Consider the following 20,310-nt stretch of genomic DNA (forward strand, 5'->3'; position numbering starts at 1 on the left):
TCATATTTAACATGCGGTTTGAGGTACCGAAATGAGATTTTGGCGAATGATACCACGCATAGGGGACAGTGTTTTGACGTATGTTTATTATGTAAAGCTTAATTATCTACCGTGGTATTCCACTAACTACAGACTTTTTCGATGAAAGAAATTCATTTTTAAGGGCCATCGATAGCTGGGGAAGTGCTAAGGGTTTTTGAAAAAACGTTTATCTTGTACCGAGAAGGTGTTTTTCATAAGACACTGACCATATCTGCCCTCACTTCCACACTTTATGAACTTAACAAACCATTGTTTCAGAATTCACTCGCAATTGCTTCTGCTCTGTAAACTCCGTTGACTTTTGGCAAAAGAAACCAATTTTAACGTCGCAACAAGAAAAATGAGTAGGTTTTACCCAAAATTCGCCACTCATGACATTTCTCTGAATGTTACAAATGGTTAAGAAACCAGGCGAAAATAAATAGCTGCATTTTCGGCGAAATTCTTTTTAAATACAAACGAAAGCAGAGGTGACAGATCTTTGTGAATGATCACCACGCAAGTGTGGGCGCGAAAGGGTCCCGCTTAATTCTGACAAAAAATTTGAGTGTAGGCTTCAGTTTAGATCGGCACTTCTCCTCCAGAGTTCACCATTTCCTCCTCAGCGCCAGCCTGCAGCTTCCATCACAATCGTTCTCCCTACGCATGCCCTACCCTCTGCCCATCTAAAAGCCATGGTATTCTGCGCGCTCTATAATAGATTTACAACCATTGTAAATATTGTAGAGAATCGTAGATGCACGAGTGTGTGTGTGTGAGTGATTCAATATGTACCAGTGGTGACACAAGTAAAACAAAACATAAAAAATTCGCACATGCTGAACATGTTTAGATCGTGTTACAGCACGCCTCTTGTGAAGTTTAGTACACATTGTGATACATTGTTGAGACCTTTGTCACGATTCTGTTTTGGACACGTTTTCAGCACACTTCTTTGCAGTCCCGCATAGAGAATCATGTCTATATCTACATTGAATTAAAGGAAAGCAGAAAGCTAAAAGCAGAGTAATATGCTGCGCTGTTGTAATCCTTTCATTATATAAACGAAGCTAACCTGTGTACCATATTATGTTTACTTTGTGCATACAGAATTGGAACGATTGCAAACACATAAGTGTCACTTAAGCATCTAGCATCCCACTAACCAGTTATCCAAGAGGAAAAAAATGGGCTATAGGGTAACACGGAATGCAGGCCATGTTCCGTTTTCTGTGAATCTTCACATTGGCAGGTGAATACTACATGAAAAAGTTGGTTGATAAATATTGACTCAGCAGGGAATCGATGACTCGATGTCACAACCTTCAATGTCCAGCCTTATAGTTAGCGAGAGACCAGCACTTCACATGCGAGCTGTGGCTTCTTACTGTCTCAAGCGCTGCTGCTCTCTCTCGAGTTATGGCGGCTTTTCGCTAAGTGGCTAAGGCGTCGCTTTCACATCTTAACATTCATTCGTCATAATTCAGACAATCTGTACCAAGTGTTTATAAACTGTGTATAAAAACCTTCCCCGCAAATCAGTTTATCTGTCAGTCAAAAACGGATCAATATCCCTACAGCAGTTACTGAGATTAACCTGCACATATAGATGGACGCGAGTAGATGACTTCAGTTTATACATACTAGTATATAAATATTTCATACCAATTCGGAAAGAGAGTTGTAGATAAAATATAACTTGTAAATCCCTAACAATATTTAATTAACTTTCGAGTCTCTTCACTTGGTGAATCCGCACTCGCATTGCTGTGGCAAGAGAGAGGCGAGAAACGTAGTCAGAGAATTCTGGGCTACACACTAGGCAGTTTCAAGTGCAAAAACCACACGAAAAATGCCACATCTAATTTTCTACACTGGCTTCCGGTTCACATCGGTGGCTAATGTTTGCGTACAGATTTTCTTCAAAGTTAACCAACAGTGAGAAACAAATTAACAATGGTTTCTACATGACACATCTGATCATTGCCTTGTAAGCGCGTTGTCTCCGGAACCGTTTAATATTTTGGTGCTACATGTCAATAATTTTTCATTGTACACAACTAGTAAAGTTGTAGGAGGAAAACATCATTTAATTAAACAAAAATTAAAAATGTAGACATTTGGGTCACAATGAATGTACACTGAAGTGAAGAGAGCTAAGCAAAAGCGGAAGCTCCAGACGGACATGTTCACTGTAATATGCTTGAAAGACTACTTGTTGCCGTTTTCATGCCGTCTTGTCTTCAATCCATGGTTCACACCTGATTTAATCCTTTCTTGTGGAAATTAATCAGGCCCTGGTCTTCATTGGATGTAGTGAAAAGTTTCATAAGACCATATTTGTAATAGGAATGAGAACGAGGACACTATGTAATTGGGTAACCGCATTACTAGTCAAAAAGACTGGTTATTGGGCACATGAAGTAATTTAGCACCAGAAAAATCAATAGTGGAGGAAAGATTATTTGGACGGAAAGAGACTGCAGTGTACACAACAGTTTGTGATGAACATAAAAGTGTACGACTTGGATTAGACGTAAATGGGACCAAATTAGTCGAAAAACTTATGGTTTATGAAGAGTGCTAATTAAGGTGGGATGGTGAATTTTCATTCCTGTAGTTAGGTATGTTCAGACGTAAAGATGGTTATAGTTACCCATGCTGAATGAACCAGAGAAATCACTAAATGACGTGATGCACCACAAGGTGGCTCAATAGTGTGAGAAATTTTCTCTAAGGTTGATCTAAAAGAAGGATGAAAGAAGCACAATTAGCGCATACATCTGTGCGTAAACTACGCTACTGGCCATTAAAATTCTTACACCACGAATATGATGTGCTACAGACGCGAAATTTAACCGACAGGAAGAAGACGCTGTGATATGCAAATGATTAGCTTTTCAGAGCATTCACACAAGGTTGGCGCCGGTGGCGACACCTACAACTTGCTGGCATGAGGAAAGTTTCCAACTGATTTCTTATACACAAACAGCAGTTGACCGGCGTTTCCTGGTGAAACGTTGTTGTGATGCCTCGTGTAAGGAGGAGAAACGCGTACCATCACGTTTCCGACTTTGATAAAGGTCGGATTGTAGCCCATCGCGATTGCGGTTTATCGTATCGCGACACTGCTGCTCGCGTTGGTCGAGATGTGGACGTTTGCAAGACAACAACCATCTGCACCAACAGTTCGACGACGTTTGCAGCAGCATGGACTATCAGTTCGGAGACCATGGCTGCGGTTACCCTTGACGCTACATCACAGACAGGAGCGCCTCCGATGGTGTACTGAACGACGAACCTGGGTGCACAAATGGCAAAACGACATTTTTTAGGATGAATCGAGGTTCTGTTTACAGCATCATGATGGTCGCATCCGTGTTTGGCGACATCGCGGTGAACGCACATTGGAAGCGTTTATTCGTCATCGCCATACAGGCTTATCACCCGGTGTGATGGTATGGGGTGCCATTGGTTACACGTCTCGGTCACCTCTTGTTCGCATTGACGGCACTTTGAACAGTGGACGTTACATTTCGGATATGTTACGATCCGTGGCTCTACCCTTCATTCGATCGCTGCGAAACCCTACATTTCAGCAGGGTAATACACGATCGCATGTTGCAGGTCCTGTACGGGCCTTTCTGGATACAGAAAATGTTCGACTGCTGCCCTGGCCAGCACATTCTCCAGATCTCTCACCAACTGAAAACGTCTCGTCAATGGTGACCGAGCAACTGGTTCGTCGTAATACGCCCGCCACTACTCTTGATGAACTGTGGTATCGTGTTGAAGCTGCGTGGGCAGCTGTACCTGTACACGCCATCCAAGCTCTGTTTGACTCAATTCCCAGGCGTATCAAGGCCGTCATTACGGACAGAGGTGGTTGTTCAGGGTACGTATTTCTCAGGATCTATGCACCCAAATTGCGTGAAAATGTAATCACATGTCAGTTCTAGTGTAATATATTTGTCCAATGAGTACGCGTTTATCATCTGAATTTCTTCTTGGTGTAGCAATTTTAATGGCCAGTAGTATGTATTTACGACTATAGCTAATTTTATGGCATGAGCAGTTCCCAGCAGGACTATCACTTGGTAAAGCTCCTCAAAGAATAACGTCTTTAATGCTTGTTAATAAGATGAAACAACTGAAAAGCAATACAGACACGAATATCTCACGAAACAAATATTATCAAATGCACAATGCTATGCTTCTGTAGGTACATTTGCAATTTGGTGCTAGAAGCAGGACATTGTGTAGGGTATTCGTGTATTGAAGAGTTAGCTATAGCGTTTTTAATGTGAAATGTCACTGCCTCATCCACAGTACACAGCAAATAAATAGGACAGAAATCTTTTTACATTAATGAATAGCTAGGTGTTGTAGGCTGTTAGCGTTGTGTAAAGAGCTAAATTTCATCCACTGTAATGCTCCATATTGGATAGAATGTGGATTACCTGACGCATACACCAACTGACTGGAAGTCTCCAGACACCTATTAACGGACATTAATCTGAATGTGTCCACCCTTTCCTCTATGATTGCTTGGACACTGCTAACGACATTTCCAGTGAGATGTCTTTGGAGGAATGACAGCCGGTTCTTCCAGAAGAGGCGAAACCAGAGACGACAGTGACTTTGGACGTTGGTGACTGGAGTTAAGGCGACTCTCTAATGGATTCCAAAGTATTACATTATTTCATATCCGGCCTCTGGGCATTCCATCTCATTTGACTATCGTTATTATTCTCAGACCACTGTCTCAATGCTGCTGCTTTACGACAGGCTGCATTAGTATTCTCACAGAAACAGTCATCGCCGCTGAACTGCTCGTTGACTGTACATAGTAGACCATGCAGTAAATTCTGTTCATATCGTGCTGCATTCAGCGTTTTCTTGTGCGCAATAGCAGGACAACCGGCTAATTTTGAAAAACGCCCCATCCATTACATTATCTCTTGCACATTTCACTTTTGGCACTACACATTATTGCAGATAATGTTATCCAGTATTCTGACAAATCGAAGTCCTGCGATTGGATTCCCAAAGGGTGCAGTGTGACTCACAACTCAAAATCACTCCTTTTCAGTCCTTCCTCATCCTGTGGCGTCGCTCTTTAGATCACGTACAGTGATGCTTAGCATTCGCTACAGGAATGTGTTTATTCTGAGGAGCTTTTCTACCATTGCACCCCATTCTTTTTAACTCCTGTGTACAGTAACTGTGCTAGCTGGTAGCACTTTGTAACTCACGAGTGATTCACTCTACTGATTTATTGTGACTTTTGAGAACCACATTCAGTAACGCTAGATTGTCCCTGTCTGATGATTAGTGATCGAACATTGCAGAGTGTGGTTTTACAATATTGCATGAAGTCTGCCTGCTCTTATTTTAGCTGTGGTTGTTACTTTGCATTTCCACTTCACAGTCACATCGCCAGCAGTCGATTTGGGCAGCTTTACGAAGACTGAAATGTTTGTAATGAAATAAAGAGCAAAGGAATACAATGGGTGGGCTATGTAGCCCGTATGCTAGATGGAAGACAGGCAAAGGTGGCACTAGAGGGGAAACCAAACACCACACACCCCATTGGACGTCCAAGGCAGCGCTAGAGGGATGACCTGACGAAGGACTTAACAGCCCTGGGGATTGAAGACATTTGGAGGAACCGGGCACAAAACAGGAAGGAATCGAGGCAGTTTGTGGAAGCAGCGTGCGGTCTGCAGGACCTGTGATCACTGGATATCTATCGATATCTATCTATTTCTTAGTCAGGTGACATCCAATGACTGTTGCATGTCCGAAGTCACTGAGCCCTCCTGTCTAACCCATTCGGCTATTACTCCTTCTCTACTGATAACACAATACTCTGCACATCCTTTTATACTTCTGAATCCACCTAATCCACCTGTTGTGACATCTAGTGCTCGATTCCACATTATGTAGCAGAGTATTGATACGTTTGATATGATAATGTATCAACACTCTTTCAGGTGGGGAGTTTGGTGCAGGAGCTCTTCAGATAGAACGAAGAGGAAAATGGTAAACGAGGTGAGTAGGAGGGTAAGGAAATTTCAGGATCAAAAAAGACCATGAATGAGGTTGAACCGATTATGCTTAGTGATATTATCATTGTCAGTGGGGAGCCATGGGCCCTCCCCTCTACCGCTATCGCCAACCAATCAAGTATTAAAAATGATATCACCAGTAAAACATCGAAGATGATGGAACAAAACAACACTCATGCTCATAAATTAAGGATAATGCTGATACATGGTGAGACAACGCTCTGATGGGCGGTTTCCGGGTTTAAATCACCTCGGATTATGACCATGCGGTGCAATTGACCTGCGGTCGTCACACGGTGGCGCTGACAGCAGTCCATTTATACAGAGGTGTGTTGGTGCATGTCAGAGTACGGTGCAGTGAGTAAGTGTGCAGGCGTTTTCAGACTTTCTAGTGGTCACTGTGTGCTGAAAATGGCTCAAAAAACACATGTTGATGACGTTATGATAGTTAGAATACTAGGGCGCCTGGAGGCTGGTCAAATACAGCAGGTCGTAGCATGGGCCCTCCATGTGACACAAAGTGTGATCTCAAGATTATGGCAACGATTCCAGCAGACAAGAAACGTGTCCAGGCGCTACACTACGGGACGTCTACAGTGTACAACACCACAAGAAGACCGGTATTTCACCATCAGTGGCCGCAGACGGCCACGGAGTACTGCAGGTAACCTTGCTCGGGACCTTACCGCAGCCACTAGAAGAGTTATCTCCAAACACACAGTTTACAGACGACTAAAAAGACATGGTTTATTCGCCCGGACACCTGCAAGGTGCATTCCACTGACCCCTGGTCACGGGACAGCCCTTAAATCCAGGTGTCAAGAACACAGTACATGGTCACTGGAACAGTGGTCCCAGGTTCTGTTCACAGACGAGTCCAGCTATGGTCTGAACAGTGATTCTAGCCGGGATTTCATCTGGTGTGAACCAGGAACCAGATACCAACCCCTTAATATCCTTGAAAGGGACCTGTATAGAGGTCGTGGTTTGATGGTGTGGGGTGGGATTATGAATGGTGCACGTACACCCCTGCATGTCGTTGAAAGAGGAACTGTAAGAGGTCAGGTGTATCGGGACGTCATTTTGCACCAGTGTGTCCGCCTTTTCAGGGGTGCAGTGGGTCCCACCTTCCTCTTGATGGATGATAATGCACGGCCCCACTGAGCTGCCATCGTGGAGGAGTATCTGGAAACAGAAGATATCAGGTGAATGGAGTCGACTGCCTGTTCTCCAGACCTAAACCCCATCGAGCTCATCTGGGATGCTCTCTGTGGACGTATCGCTGCACGTCTTCAAACCCCTAGATCACTTCAGGAGCTCCGACAGGCACTGATGCAAGAATGGTAGGCTATACCCCATTAGCTGCTCGACCACTTGATCCAGAGTATGCCAACCCGTTGTGCGGCCTGTGTACGTGTGCATAGTGATCATAGCCCATATTGATGTCGGGATACATGCGCAGGAAACAGTGGCGTTTTGTAGCACATGTGTTTCGGGACGGTTTTCTCAACTTTTCACCAATACCGTGGACTTACAGATCTGTGTCGTGTGTGTCGTGTGTCTATTCTATTAGCGCCAGTATTGTGTAGTGCCACGTTGAGTGGCACCATATTCTGCAGTTATCCTTAATTGATGAGGATCAGTGTTTTTGTGTTAATGCGAAATTCAAAATTCTCTTCCTCTCCCCTTTCCTCCCTCCTATCTCCAACAAATCATAGTGCAGTATTAAAATGAAAGAGCGAATGGCACAAAATCGTTGATGATGGAAACAGAACTACCTGTTTTGTGAGAACTAGTTATCAATAATTATAAAAAATTTCCGTGATCTTGACAAGTAAAAGATCGCTTATAAGAATCCAATAACTTCCATTTTTAATTGTTTCAAAGATATTTTTATCTACCTCTGTATATAATCAGTGCAATATTATTATTTTAAAACATAATAACGGGGCAAATAACATATTTTTTTCTGACAGTAGAAGATGATTGTGCACATAAACAGTACACCTCTGTCACAATATTAAACTGAACTGAAATCTTTCCAGGCCCCAATGGAAACCTGTCAAATTCTGTAATGAATGTGTTGCTGTGTTAGACCCTCTTCTAACTACAATCTGTCGTTGATATCTTGAACAAAGAAAAGTGCCCAGTTCAAGAAAAAAGGCACAGGTCGCAACCTGCCGCAAGAAATGTGGTAGAAGTGAACCACAAAACTACCGTCCAAATCATTTACATCTATTTGTTGTAGAATCTTAGAACATATTCTGATCTCAAACATAATGAGATGTTTTGAACATAATGATCTCCTCAAGGCCAACCACCATGCATTTCGAAAACATCGATCATGTAAAACCTAACTCGCACTTTTCTCACGTGACATGCTGAAAGCTTTGGATCAAGGCAACCAGGTAGATGCAATGTTTCTTGATTTCGGGAAAGCATTTAACTCAGTACCGCACCTACGCTTATTGTAAAATGTAAGATGATATAGGGTATCAAGAGAAATTTTAACTGAGGACTTTTTGGTAGAAAAGACACAGCATGTTATCTTGGATCAGGGCCATCGTCACAGGTACAAGTAACTTTAGGTGTGCCCCAGAAGAAATGTACTGGGACCCTTGCTGTTCATGTTGTATACTAACGACCTTGCAGATGATGCAGTTATCTATAATGAAGTACTACATGAGAGAAACTGCACGAATGGTTACAGGTTTGCTTAATTCATGGGAGAGTGTCACAGAGGAAGAGAACGATAACTATCTACAAAAAAAGTTGTTTATGGAGTGACTCATCTATCACATCAGCATTTTCATTAGGAGCTACGTGTCATTTGCTATCGAATACTGACTGCATATATAATAGACTCTCTGTAAACGACTGAAAATCAGGATTCCTTTGTAAACTGTAATTAACAAATTAGTAATACATAGTTCTCGGATATGAGTTTTTTTAATACTATTCTTTAAACCCTGAAAACTCTAAATGAAATCAACTGCTGATTTATGTTCAGTTCCTTAGTGTCCCCACCATATCGCTGCACTTTTAAAAACATTCAAAATATGGTGTTGGTGCAAGACAAAAGAGAGCTTTAAATTACTAACTTTTCACATATGTGATGCTTACTAATTCGCAATATTCTAAAATGTTTGCAAAATTCATCACCAATGAAAAAGGAGCAATGTGTATGTCTATGATCACAATGTTAACAGCAGGCATCACAATGTTATTTTCCCCTTACATCTGTCAATTTGGTGTCTATGAAAGATGATTTGAACTCTTAAGTACGTGTAGAGGGAGTAGACAGTGAAGATAATGCAACACTAGGAAAACTTAGTGATAACTATCATTTCAAATGATTGGGACCGAGTTTAGGTATAAAACATAGTATCATAGGTGAAAACTCAAATTAATTATTTAAATCATCTCTGATGCCTGTCAAATGCCACAATATTCTAAAATGTCTGAAAAATGTGTCACCAATGCAGGTGTAATGTTTATGTTACAACTACGTCTAAATATGTCAATTTATTCAATCTGACGATGTGTAGCTACATTAGATAATGTCTTTTGTGGCCAGTTTAGGAGGGGAGTGAAGATAATGCATTACTATAAGGAATACAGCAGATGGCAAGAGTGACAACCGACTGAACAAACTGCTGCACTGAGAACTATGGCTAGCTGAAATTGCAATCAACTACTCAAACATATAATAAAACTGGCACCACATGGACAATACGATTAATGCCAGGCAGGAAGAAAGAAGGTGTTCGATTTTAGAAAGGGAGAAGGTGTTTTCTGATAACACATCACTTCATCTGCAGAACGACATGCTTTGTTTACACCCATTCATGGGGCGACCAAATACGATGATAAAGAGATGTGACATCTCGAAATAAAGTGCCTGAAGCGATATCTCGAAAATAAAAAAAATCTTTATCATTTATTGTGTAGTATGTAGTATTTGACACACTTTGAAAGCAAATAAAATATCTCTGCATCTAAAATGTTTTTGCATATTGGTACTAGTGATAAAAACTGCTGTTAAGCATCATTCTGTTTCGTCACAATTTCCATTTGACTACCACACATACAAACTCTATGGACCATCAAACTAAATGTTTGTGAAGTGTCTGTATAAGTTATATGCGCAGTTGGAAAACTTCTCATGATGTGCAAGATCTCCATAAAAATTCCCATGAAAATAAAATTGTAATATATGTGACATCTAGCACACTTTAACAGCAAATGGTTCTTCAAATTAAATACCTCCACATCTAAATTACCTGTATTACTTATCATAATAGAACCAGCTCACATATTGGTACTACTTAAATGGATTATGGGTTAGCAGATGACTGCATTAAATTCACCTAAATATGTAAGAATTTTTTACATATTAGCTCTACTGCTGTTCTAGCTTACATTTGTAAATGGACCACGTCTAAAAGTCAGCGAAGCTCGGCACACATTGCAAGCAAATTAAATGTTTCCATACTTAATTTGTCTCTAAATAACTGCACCAAGATTTGACAAAGTAAACACTAACAACATTGCAAAAAAAGTTAAATAGTACCCTCATTATTTTACCCAATATAGGTAAAATATGATGTTTTTAATATGAATCAGACTGCTCTCACACTTTATTTATTTTAGCTCATCTTCATGCGATAATCGATGCCTCTTGAAGTTCCTCTTCAGTATATAGTGTTTCATTACCGTGTGAATTAGTCCCCACCACTTTCGAAGACAAGAATACTAACCCCTCTACCAGTTCATTCAGGTCGATAAATGCAGGCAATTGTCGGAGACCATCTTGAACGCAATCTTTATTCGTTCCTGTAAGTATCATCATCATTATCATCTTCATCATCTTCGTCTTCTTTCTCTCCTTACGTTTCATATTCCTCATCAGATCTTCCTCGTCTTCTCCACCTTCTACTTTCATGAATCCATTGTTTCTAATGTCTTCATCTGCCTTCTTTCGGAGAAAGTGTCCCAGCCTCTGAGAAGTGGGTCTGATGATAATTTAAACTAAATTCTTCTTGAATTATATCTTTCTCTCCTATGACAAAACCAGATGAAATTTTTTGTACCCAACATTAGCGACAGCTTCACGCGTATCTGAAATTGAAAATAATGTTAATAACTCTGTAAAGCCATGATAGGAAACTATATAACTGCTGTTATTTTACATTTTCACTCATTAATTCTCATGGGAAGTTGACGAGCATGGTTCCTGAATCGCATCTTCATGTCGAATTTCAAAACCTGGTGAGATTAATTGTAAACAACACAAAAAGAAAGTCGGAAACCAAGAATAAGATAATACAACATACGTAATGTTGTATTTATCATACTCATTCACTGTGTTACTTGTGAAAGACTGAAAATTAAATATATATTCACATACATAATTCATACAAAATTAGCTATATCCAGCCATGTGTTGGTGTGTGCCATTCTTATTAAATGAGATGTAATGAAAGGAGGAAGCACACATTCTAACTTGGTTAACAGCAAAACGCTAGCTGGTGTGGTAGTATGTTATCCTTAGATGTTAGTGATTTTCTGAATCTAGGCAGTGTTTTGCCACACTTAAATAAGTAAGTGTATTTAATATACATTATAGCTCCTGCCACACTCTCTCTCTGCCTTTCTCCTCCCCCTATCTTTCTCCATCTCTTCCTCCTCTCTCTCTCTCTCCCTCTCTCTCCCCCCCCCCCCCTCTCTCTCTCTCTCTCTCTCTCTCTCTCTCTCTGCGCTTCTCCTCCTCCCCCCTCTCTATATCCATTTCCTCACTTCCTCATTTTTTGTCTTGTGTCCCTCTTACTGACCTAGAGCATTATTTATTATTGTGGCAAACGAGACTTTGACTGGAAATTGAAATCCCTTAAAATGACTGAGTAAATCGATTGGGATAATATGTATATGGGATATGAGACAGACGTCTCCAACTGCTGGATGTCTGAGGATAGTACTTTCAATGACAGTATTTCACATAGTTTTAATCTCTGAATAGGTGGTATTAGAAAATTTGGGACTATTGACACTCTGTAGTAACATTATAAACACAACACGGCCATTTAAAAATTATACAGCCTAGGCCTGTCTTCAATTTGGGTGTTTATTGTGTAAAAATTTGAAGTGCATTGTTCAAGATTTTTTTGAGATTTTTCGTTACAAAATTTCCTCTTTATATATTGCACTTCTTTACGTACATCGGTTTGTTTCTTTTGTCGTCTTTCTTAAAGTTCTCCAACGTTCCTTCCCTACCCCCATATAACCACCGATTTTACTTCACCCATAACTGTCTCTTGAATTTCTTTCGTATTAGGTACCTCAAACACGAGTATGGTGTCTGAATTCGGTTTCAGCCGTTGCGCCTTCTGTATCTAACATTCTGGAGGAAGAATATGTGTGTTTTGCGTTTCTTCATGGGCTTCCGTTTGATTTATTGCTAGGATCTTATTTCAACGCTTTTTTAAGATCGTTAATTCTCGTCTCATTTCCTCATTCACCTCCCCCTCCTGAAATGAACTCTTACAAAACCAGCTATAGGTAACTGCTTATTTTCTGATGATGTTACTAAGCTCTTCCTTTCATTTTCTTTATTTTCGTTGATTCTCTGTCTCGCTTTCTCGTTGACCACCCCATCCTTAATAGATTTTATCTAAGCTTCCCTGTATTATTTCCACTTCTCCTCATCATATCCCTTTACTGACGACATTTCTATACTTGGAAGTCAAAAGTACAAAACACAAGGCTAAGTAACTGCCTCCACGGAAAATTTACAAAACAACTCAAAAGTTTCGCGTACAACAGAAATTTCAAACTACGCTCAACTGGCATTGTTTCAACACTTACGTTTATTACTGCGACCGTTGGTGTCATGCCGCAGACTGTGCAGCACCCTTTGCCGTCGAAATGTTCGCCTCGAACGACCGTGATCAAAAATTATGTAGAACACTTCGTCTTGTGTCTTACCACTGCAATTCGAGATGCTGTAGATTAGTGTTTCACACACGCACTGTTGGTGATAGGGCACTCTTATTATTCTCTCCACATGTAGACACATAGCTCTATTGTTCAATAGTCATTATGGAATTTCAGTTACTGTCCTCCACCGAAGAGCAGTCTTCCTTTTACGCATAGCCAGATGTGACGCTCCTCATTCCTCTCTTCATTAATGTCCTTGCAAGTTTAATTTTTCGGCTATCGGATTATCGGAATCAAGGATGGCAGCTTAAAATACAGATCACACTTGGTTACAAAAAATTAACCTGGCTATAGGCCTAGCAACAATACGTGGCTCTTATAAAATGTAAATATTGAATTTATTTGATTATAAAATGAAAAACGTCACTTTGAAATTATAAAAGTACAACTCAAATTACTTCGATTTATTTTTCCTGCACGTGACACACTTCCCTAACAATACCTTCGCTCATCTAGTCTCAACTGACATTTATGTTTCACATTTATTAAACAGGTGACCGCTGATCCCGCAAGCCCTTTCATATATGTTGTACTCTTGATATGTTTCTTCGTGACAAAGACTGATTCTCAAACGCGGCTCAGTATCAAACATAATTCTCTTAATAAACTCCGCACGTCTTTCCCCGAGATAATTGAAATTATTTAATAATCATGGTCTGTGATCGCATTTAAGTTGTTAATTTTTATTTTTTAGATGAACGGTTTCGATCTTCTATGGGATCATCAGTTCTACATTCCTTTGATGACAATAGGAATCGCTGGCGTGGAGCAAGTCCGTCCTTGCTGGCGTGGAGAGCTCTACTGCATAGATCTGATGATGAACTGACAGAAGATCAAAATCGGTCATCTAAATAATAAAAATTAACAACTTAAATCCTATCACAACAGTTTCCACACAATCAGTTTCCACACAATCCGTTTCCACACAATCAATCAGTTTCCACACAATCAGTTTCCACACAACCAGTTTCCACACAAACAACAAAATACAAAACAAAATAATGCACAACATTAAAACAAACAGCCCACTATATCACAAATCAGGCATATACAAATTAACTTGTGACAGCTGTTCTTTCTACTACATAGGACAGACAGGAAGAAATTTTGAAATCCGATACAAAGAGCACACTGACGCACTCCGTTTAAATAATTGAAATAAATCCAGTTTTGCAGCCCATCTAGCCCAAAATAGTCATTCAATCACAGATATAAAAACCAACCTCCACATTATACACATTGTAGACGAAGGAATAAAAATTGACCTCTTGGAACAACTGGAAATTTTCATGGATAGCAATAAAACAACCCACACCATCTTAAATGAACAAATTGATTTAGTAAATAACCCATTCTTCCAAAATTTTAAAGAGTCCTTAAATTTGAAAAACTAATAAATACTGTTCTCATACACTTCCATACCCATTCCCCACCTCGCTCATACCACACCTAAACACCTTCTTCTCTACCTCTTTTTACTCTCTCTCTCTCTCTCTCTCTCTTTCTCTCTCTCTGTCTCTCTCTCACACACACACACACACACACACAATCTTCTCTCTCTCTCCCTCCCTCCCTCCCCCCGCATCCCTCCCTCTTCTCCTCCCCCCCTGCCATCCCCATACGTATACTTCCCTCTTTACTGAGCTATGAGAAACATGCCAAACATAACTTCACTACCATAAATATTGTCCTGAACACTTTGTTGTGAATTTTGTAAATAGCATAAGGAAACTTTGCAGTGTAAAAACATAATACTAGTTTTTATAAAGGAAGTAATGTAATAAGTATGTATTTTATTACGAATGCCAAACAAAACGAAAAATGAACTCTTTGGGGACAACAACAGCCACACTCTTTGGTTTCTTTATATTTTGTAAGGTATGTGGGAGTCACCATCGGTGGAAAAGTGCTTGTTTCACTTGATATTTAACGATACTGGAAAGCATTCATTATGTTTTCGAGAGCAGTGCCTGCCACAAGAATAAAAACAGTGATTAATACCATCAAATTAATGTTACAGTCTTAATATTCTTCCCACATACAGTGCTCACTTTTTCGTCTCTATATTTGCCACAGATCCACGACCCCCACAATACTCCAAACTAAATTGTATCATCTGGTGATGAATCGCCAGCCGATGCGAAACCGGTCATGAACAAATAAAAATTGACGAAAAAACGGCGATTGTTTACAGTAATTCCTGAAACCGCAGTGTTCCAAATCCAGAATGGATAAAAGGTTTATCACAACTGTGTTTATTACATAAATGATAACTGAACTACTTTTGTTCCACAAATTGTCGTAATACTTTTAACTATTGATTCCATTTCTTCTACAAACTGACGAAACACTTTTAACAATTTTGTATTTTTCACATTGTGTAACTGCTGAGGGTGATCTGAATTGTTATACTATCCCAAAATATCATGTATGCCAAAACTGCTTCTAGCGCTTTTTATTGATTACTGGTTTCGATAGATCTGTGCTGTTATCATCGGAACTTGTAACACATTAGCAGACGTTCTTGATCGTCACAAACTTTCATGACACGTAGTGATTTTCATTATGTGACTTGCAAGTCCCACAATGATATCAGGCAATAGGTGAGAAGAAACAAAGCTCTACGCCCTAAACAGTCTATAAAAATGACATGTAGAAGTTGTGCGACAGTAGTAGCTATTACATAATATCCTCGGGCACGAAATGTTCTCAGTAAATAACTTGATTATTGCAGTGCTTTACTTGTTCTCTTTAGTGTGGTCATAATGGAAATATGACAAGCCCAAAGCATCTGGATTTAAGGAACTGGACACTTATTCGTGAAGAGCGGAGTTCAAGTCCCAGTCATACTGTTATATTTACACGTTCACGCTTCCCACTTCACTTAGAACAGATGAAGAAATGCTTCCTTCGACCTCAGCGGCCCGTTCCTTCCGTCATACCCAATCAACAGCAGTGGCATTCTGTCTGTGTCGAACTCATTGTCTAACCGTACTGTTAATTGTAATCTGTTATTTTTAGCAAAAGTGCTGTCCCTAAACGCCCTTCCCTCAGCCCATCTCATCCTCCAGAAAAGCTCGTGCAAAAGAAGGAGGAGGGCTACATTTTGACGTGCGAGGTGTAATTCGAATCACACAAAAACTTAGAGGTTTTCATATGCATAAACCATTGACACAAGTGAATGTAATCAGAACATTCGCGCTTATATTCACGAACAAATGAGGAATCAAATCAGAGGCTAAGTAAGTACCGCAATGCTGCATCAAAGTTACAATTTAGTGCTCTGCACGGCCACTCGTAAGTAATCAACGTCGGAAGTGCAGACAGGTAAGGCTAAAGAATAATATTTCGGCGAAATTTGTGTTACGCGTAAGTGACTACTTGATGGTACAATACACTTCATTACGTATGCGAAGCCTGAGAAAAGAGACATCTTGCAACACTGCGAATTTTTATGGCACACCATATTAGCAGGTAACTGCACTCTGACTTTAAACTGATTCATTACCGTCGGTCAAGTCAGCGGATGTGGGCATGAGGTTTACTACAGAAGTCCCCATGTCCCCCTGCGAAAGAGAAAGTAGGCGGAGCTCCGATGCAGCGTCACGGAATACAACATGCTCAAACTTTTTAAGAAACGAATGCAAAATTCTATGGACTCACAGGTTCCCTATGCTGGAAGCGACACCCACTGATTGAACATATTTGCCAAGTGCATAAGTTTCCAGCTTAAGTCTTAAATCTTTTGTGTCAGATCACGTACTCTGTACTTTGCAGCACCGGTTATGGGCATTTACATAGTAAACCACTCAGCTGATGGTTTAAATTGAAATTAGGTCACTGCATTAGCACACACTACGGGGACTTGAAACAGATGGGCAATAATGCGCTTCGACTAATGATTTGTCAGTGATTCCAGCGCTCTTGTAGGTAACCGTTCACCTTAGGGCCCTATATTACTATCTGTTGTGTATTCATCTATTTATCCGTTTGTGTCGGTTTTCTCTGTCACTAATTAAAGTGGTGCAGTGAGAAGCATCTGGGTTAGTACTCGAGAAGACAAATGTTCTTATTTCTGTTCGGACATTCAGATTTAAGTTTTTCCAGTTTCCCTAAATAGCTTAAGGCAAATGCTGGGATGAATTCTTCGAAAAAGACATGCCATATTCCCTTTCTCTTACTTTTAAAATCAAATCTAGTGCTCCGTGTCTAATGACTTCGTCATTGACAGGCCATTAAACATAATATTCTTTCTTCCTTACTCTCAGTGTCGTGTACATTTTAAGTTCCACCTCTGAGTAATCGTTATTACGTAAGGAGTCTTTGCTTATCACTTGATAGTTTTGTGCCCTAGGAGCACAAACGCAAAGTCGGGTAGAACTCGACGGCGAAGAAGATTAGCTGTGCTGTTTTCCAAAGTGAACCACCTCAGCATTTATTTTAAATGATCTGGATGACTGAATACGGAACTGCGATTTACCTTTCTCGAATCTGTGTACAGTTCCTTAACCACTAACTGGTCATCATTTGAGTCCTGTTTCGAAGAGATGATGCAGAAAATGGAGAAGAAAGCACCACTTCCTCCTGTTAGTGATGTGAGACGTGGTACGTAGTGGGGGACAAACTCGAGGTATGTTACAGAGTGTTGTCTGCAACAGCAACAGAGTTGTAGAAGTCGGCATAGAATTTCTGTCTTTGGTAATAAAACTAAAATCCTCTGTCTTCAGCTACTGTAACTTGTTCTTCAGCTCCAACTCTGTGTTTCAGTTTCCATCACCGGGATGTTCCTCTGAAATACCTCATGATGCTTATGCATAATTTAGCAAAAATTATGCCTAATTTTATGGTACCTGTGAAGCACCTCTCAGGATTGAGGAGTAGTAGCGGAACAGAGTCAATCAAACTGTGGGAAATGCAATACTCAGGAATGACCGTACATTAACTGACAACAGAAACAGACCACGCAAGGCAGAGGAGCTGTACAGCTACACAGGTACTCGTATTATTCAACGATCGCACCATCTTTTTAAAAATCAACTGCTTTTCGAATCCTAACTGAATTTTAAGGTTACCTACTCAAATGTCACTTTTTTCCTACTAATGGCGCATGCTTTACGATGTCGTTGATTCTAAACATTGTCTACATTTTTGTTTGCCTCTACTCCACTTTAGTTTATTTTTAGCTCAGTCTGATATAGCACACAATACTGAAGACTACGATAGCGTCCACACCGTGCGTGGGACGAAAACAGTTGAATCTAACGTACCTGAGAATTTGCTGATGACTTTCGATGCAAAGGCAAAGGTCGCTGTACATTTTGTCGTGAGCCACGGAAGATGCACTCCGCCATGGGCGACCTTCACCTGCTCCACTCTCGCTCATCCTCAGCTTCCCAATCCTCAGCGCGAGCACCTCTAGCTGTGCGGCTACCAGTATCATGATCGTCGCGAACAGGCAGTCCATGCCGAAGCTAACTTCGGCCATCCACATGCCTGTCAAACACTGAACGGCGTACGAGAGCTCGTAGTAGCTGGTAGTGTTGTCCCAGGGGTGCTGCACGAAGGGCAGGCGCCGCTCACCGGGGTGGGCGATTAACGGCATCGGGAACCACACGAGGCCTTGCGAAGCCATGAACAGCAACATTCCCAGCGTGAGGCGGCCCGCTCGCCTGCGGGACCTGTGGACAATGTTCTCCAGCGCAGGATCGCTGGAGTTGGGATCCTTCTGAGTCAACATCAGCGAGTCGACACGGCGGGCCATCGAATTGTACCGCCATCGGTCCCGCGTGAAAAAGGCCATCTTCACCATACCGCTGCACATGGTGAAGGTGTTGGTCAGCACCAGCGTTGTGGCTTCGAGGTCTCGCCAGCTGAAGGAGACAGCCAGCGAACCTTCGACGAAGTTCCAGATGCCCAGTGCGAAAACGAAGATGACGTACAGTTCGAAAAGACGGAAATTACCTAAGGGCCACACTCCGAAGAGCCACAGGTGACGTATGTTGAGCTTGAGTACAGATCGTCCGCTCGAGGACCAGGAGAAAGGCATTTCCACATCCCCTCGTCGTCCACTGTCCATTGACTTAACTATACGTATCTACTGCACAGCACCCTATTGCTCCCTCTTGCGCTTGTGTGGGTTCGGTGCCAGCCTTGGACTGAATAAGCTCTGACTCAGCCACTTTCTTCCCAACGCGAGACGGAGGAGTGGGGAGTGCGAAATACTGTTGAAAACTTCAGATCACTCATTGTCCTGATCCAGACGAGTTGAAAGAGCCCTGTGTACATATATACATGACTGAGAGTGGCACAAATTACACAGAGATGAGGTTTAAATTATCCAGCTTGACAATAGCATCTGTATCTGACTTATTTAATTTCTTCGACTTTTACCCTTCCCTTGGTTACATAATGCAAAACAATGTAGTACGACAGTGGAAATAAGTAATAAGAGTTTCCAAGTATCAGTTGTTGCATTTATAACGCGATAAATCGACATGTTTGAAAATTACATGTCCCTCTTTCGATTAAGTACAGTTACCTCTGTCTGTTTATTGCTACGAGACTGAAGGCAATAAGCTGCTGAATTAACTGCACGTCGCCAGTAAAATAAAAATTAAATAAATAAAATATAGTGCTTAAGATTTTTCTTCAAAAGAAAAGTGCCAGTACTATATGAAGGACTTACAAGTAATGTGATGATATGTACGTACAGACAACAGTATGCACTATCCATGCTGATGATAAGATATGATTACCGATTACTTCGTTGCGAGCATAGACTTACACCTCTTGTGAACGTCGCCAGCGAAATTGGTCGACTATTTGGCTGTTCTCATGAACTGAATATCGTCATTGCACAAATCGAACTGAATAAGTTCAATTAACACTACGTTTACATTTGCCTTTGCTTGAGGCTTTAAATTTCGTAACAAATTTATTTATGTAGAGAAAACTTGTATGCAAATAGTGACAAATTCGGCATTTATAATTTTCTTGATTGTCTTTCAAAGTTACTGGACGCATAGTGTTTTCGTATACCGCCGTTCACAATATGGATTTAAAGCTTGATATATCCAACATCAAGTGCGAATGAAGTCTTTCTTCAATAAGAGTTTGCAGGAATAGGCACATATAATCATCTTACATCATCAGTTCCACGTCCCATGTCTATATACTGCAATGTCTAGGAGAAATAAAATATTCAGATACTTTCGGAAACCTG

General features: G+C 40.7%; 1 protein-coding gene across 1 annotated transcript in view; it reads right to left on the minus strand.

Annotated features, from left to right (window-relative positions):
- The window catches only part of LOC124545807 (odorant receptor Or2-like), a 37,072-nt gene extending 17,938 nt beyond the window's left edge, over nt 1-19,134 (minus strand). The window contains exon 1 of the mRNA XM_047124753.1: nt 18,356-19,134. Coding sequence (XP_046980709.1) covers nt 18,356-19,134 — 779 coding nt within the window. The remainder of the gene's footprint in view (nt 1-18,355) is intronic.
- Nucleotides 19,135-20,310: the final 1,176 nt, after the last annotated feature.

Source organism: Schistocerca americana, chromosome 8, assembly GCF_021461395.2.
Source record: "Schistocerca americana isolate TAMUIC-IGC-003095 chromosome 8, iqSchAmer2.1, whole genome shotgun sequence".
Lineage (NCBI taxonomy): Eukaryota > Metazoa > Arthropoda > Insecta > Orthoptera > Acrididae > Schistocerca > Schistocerca americana.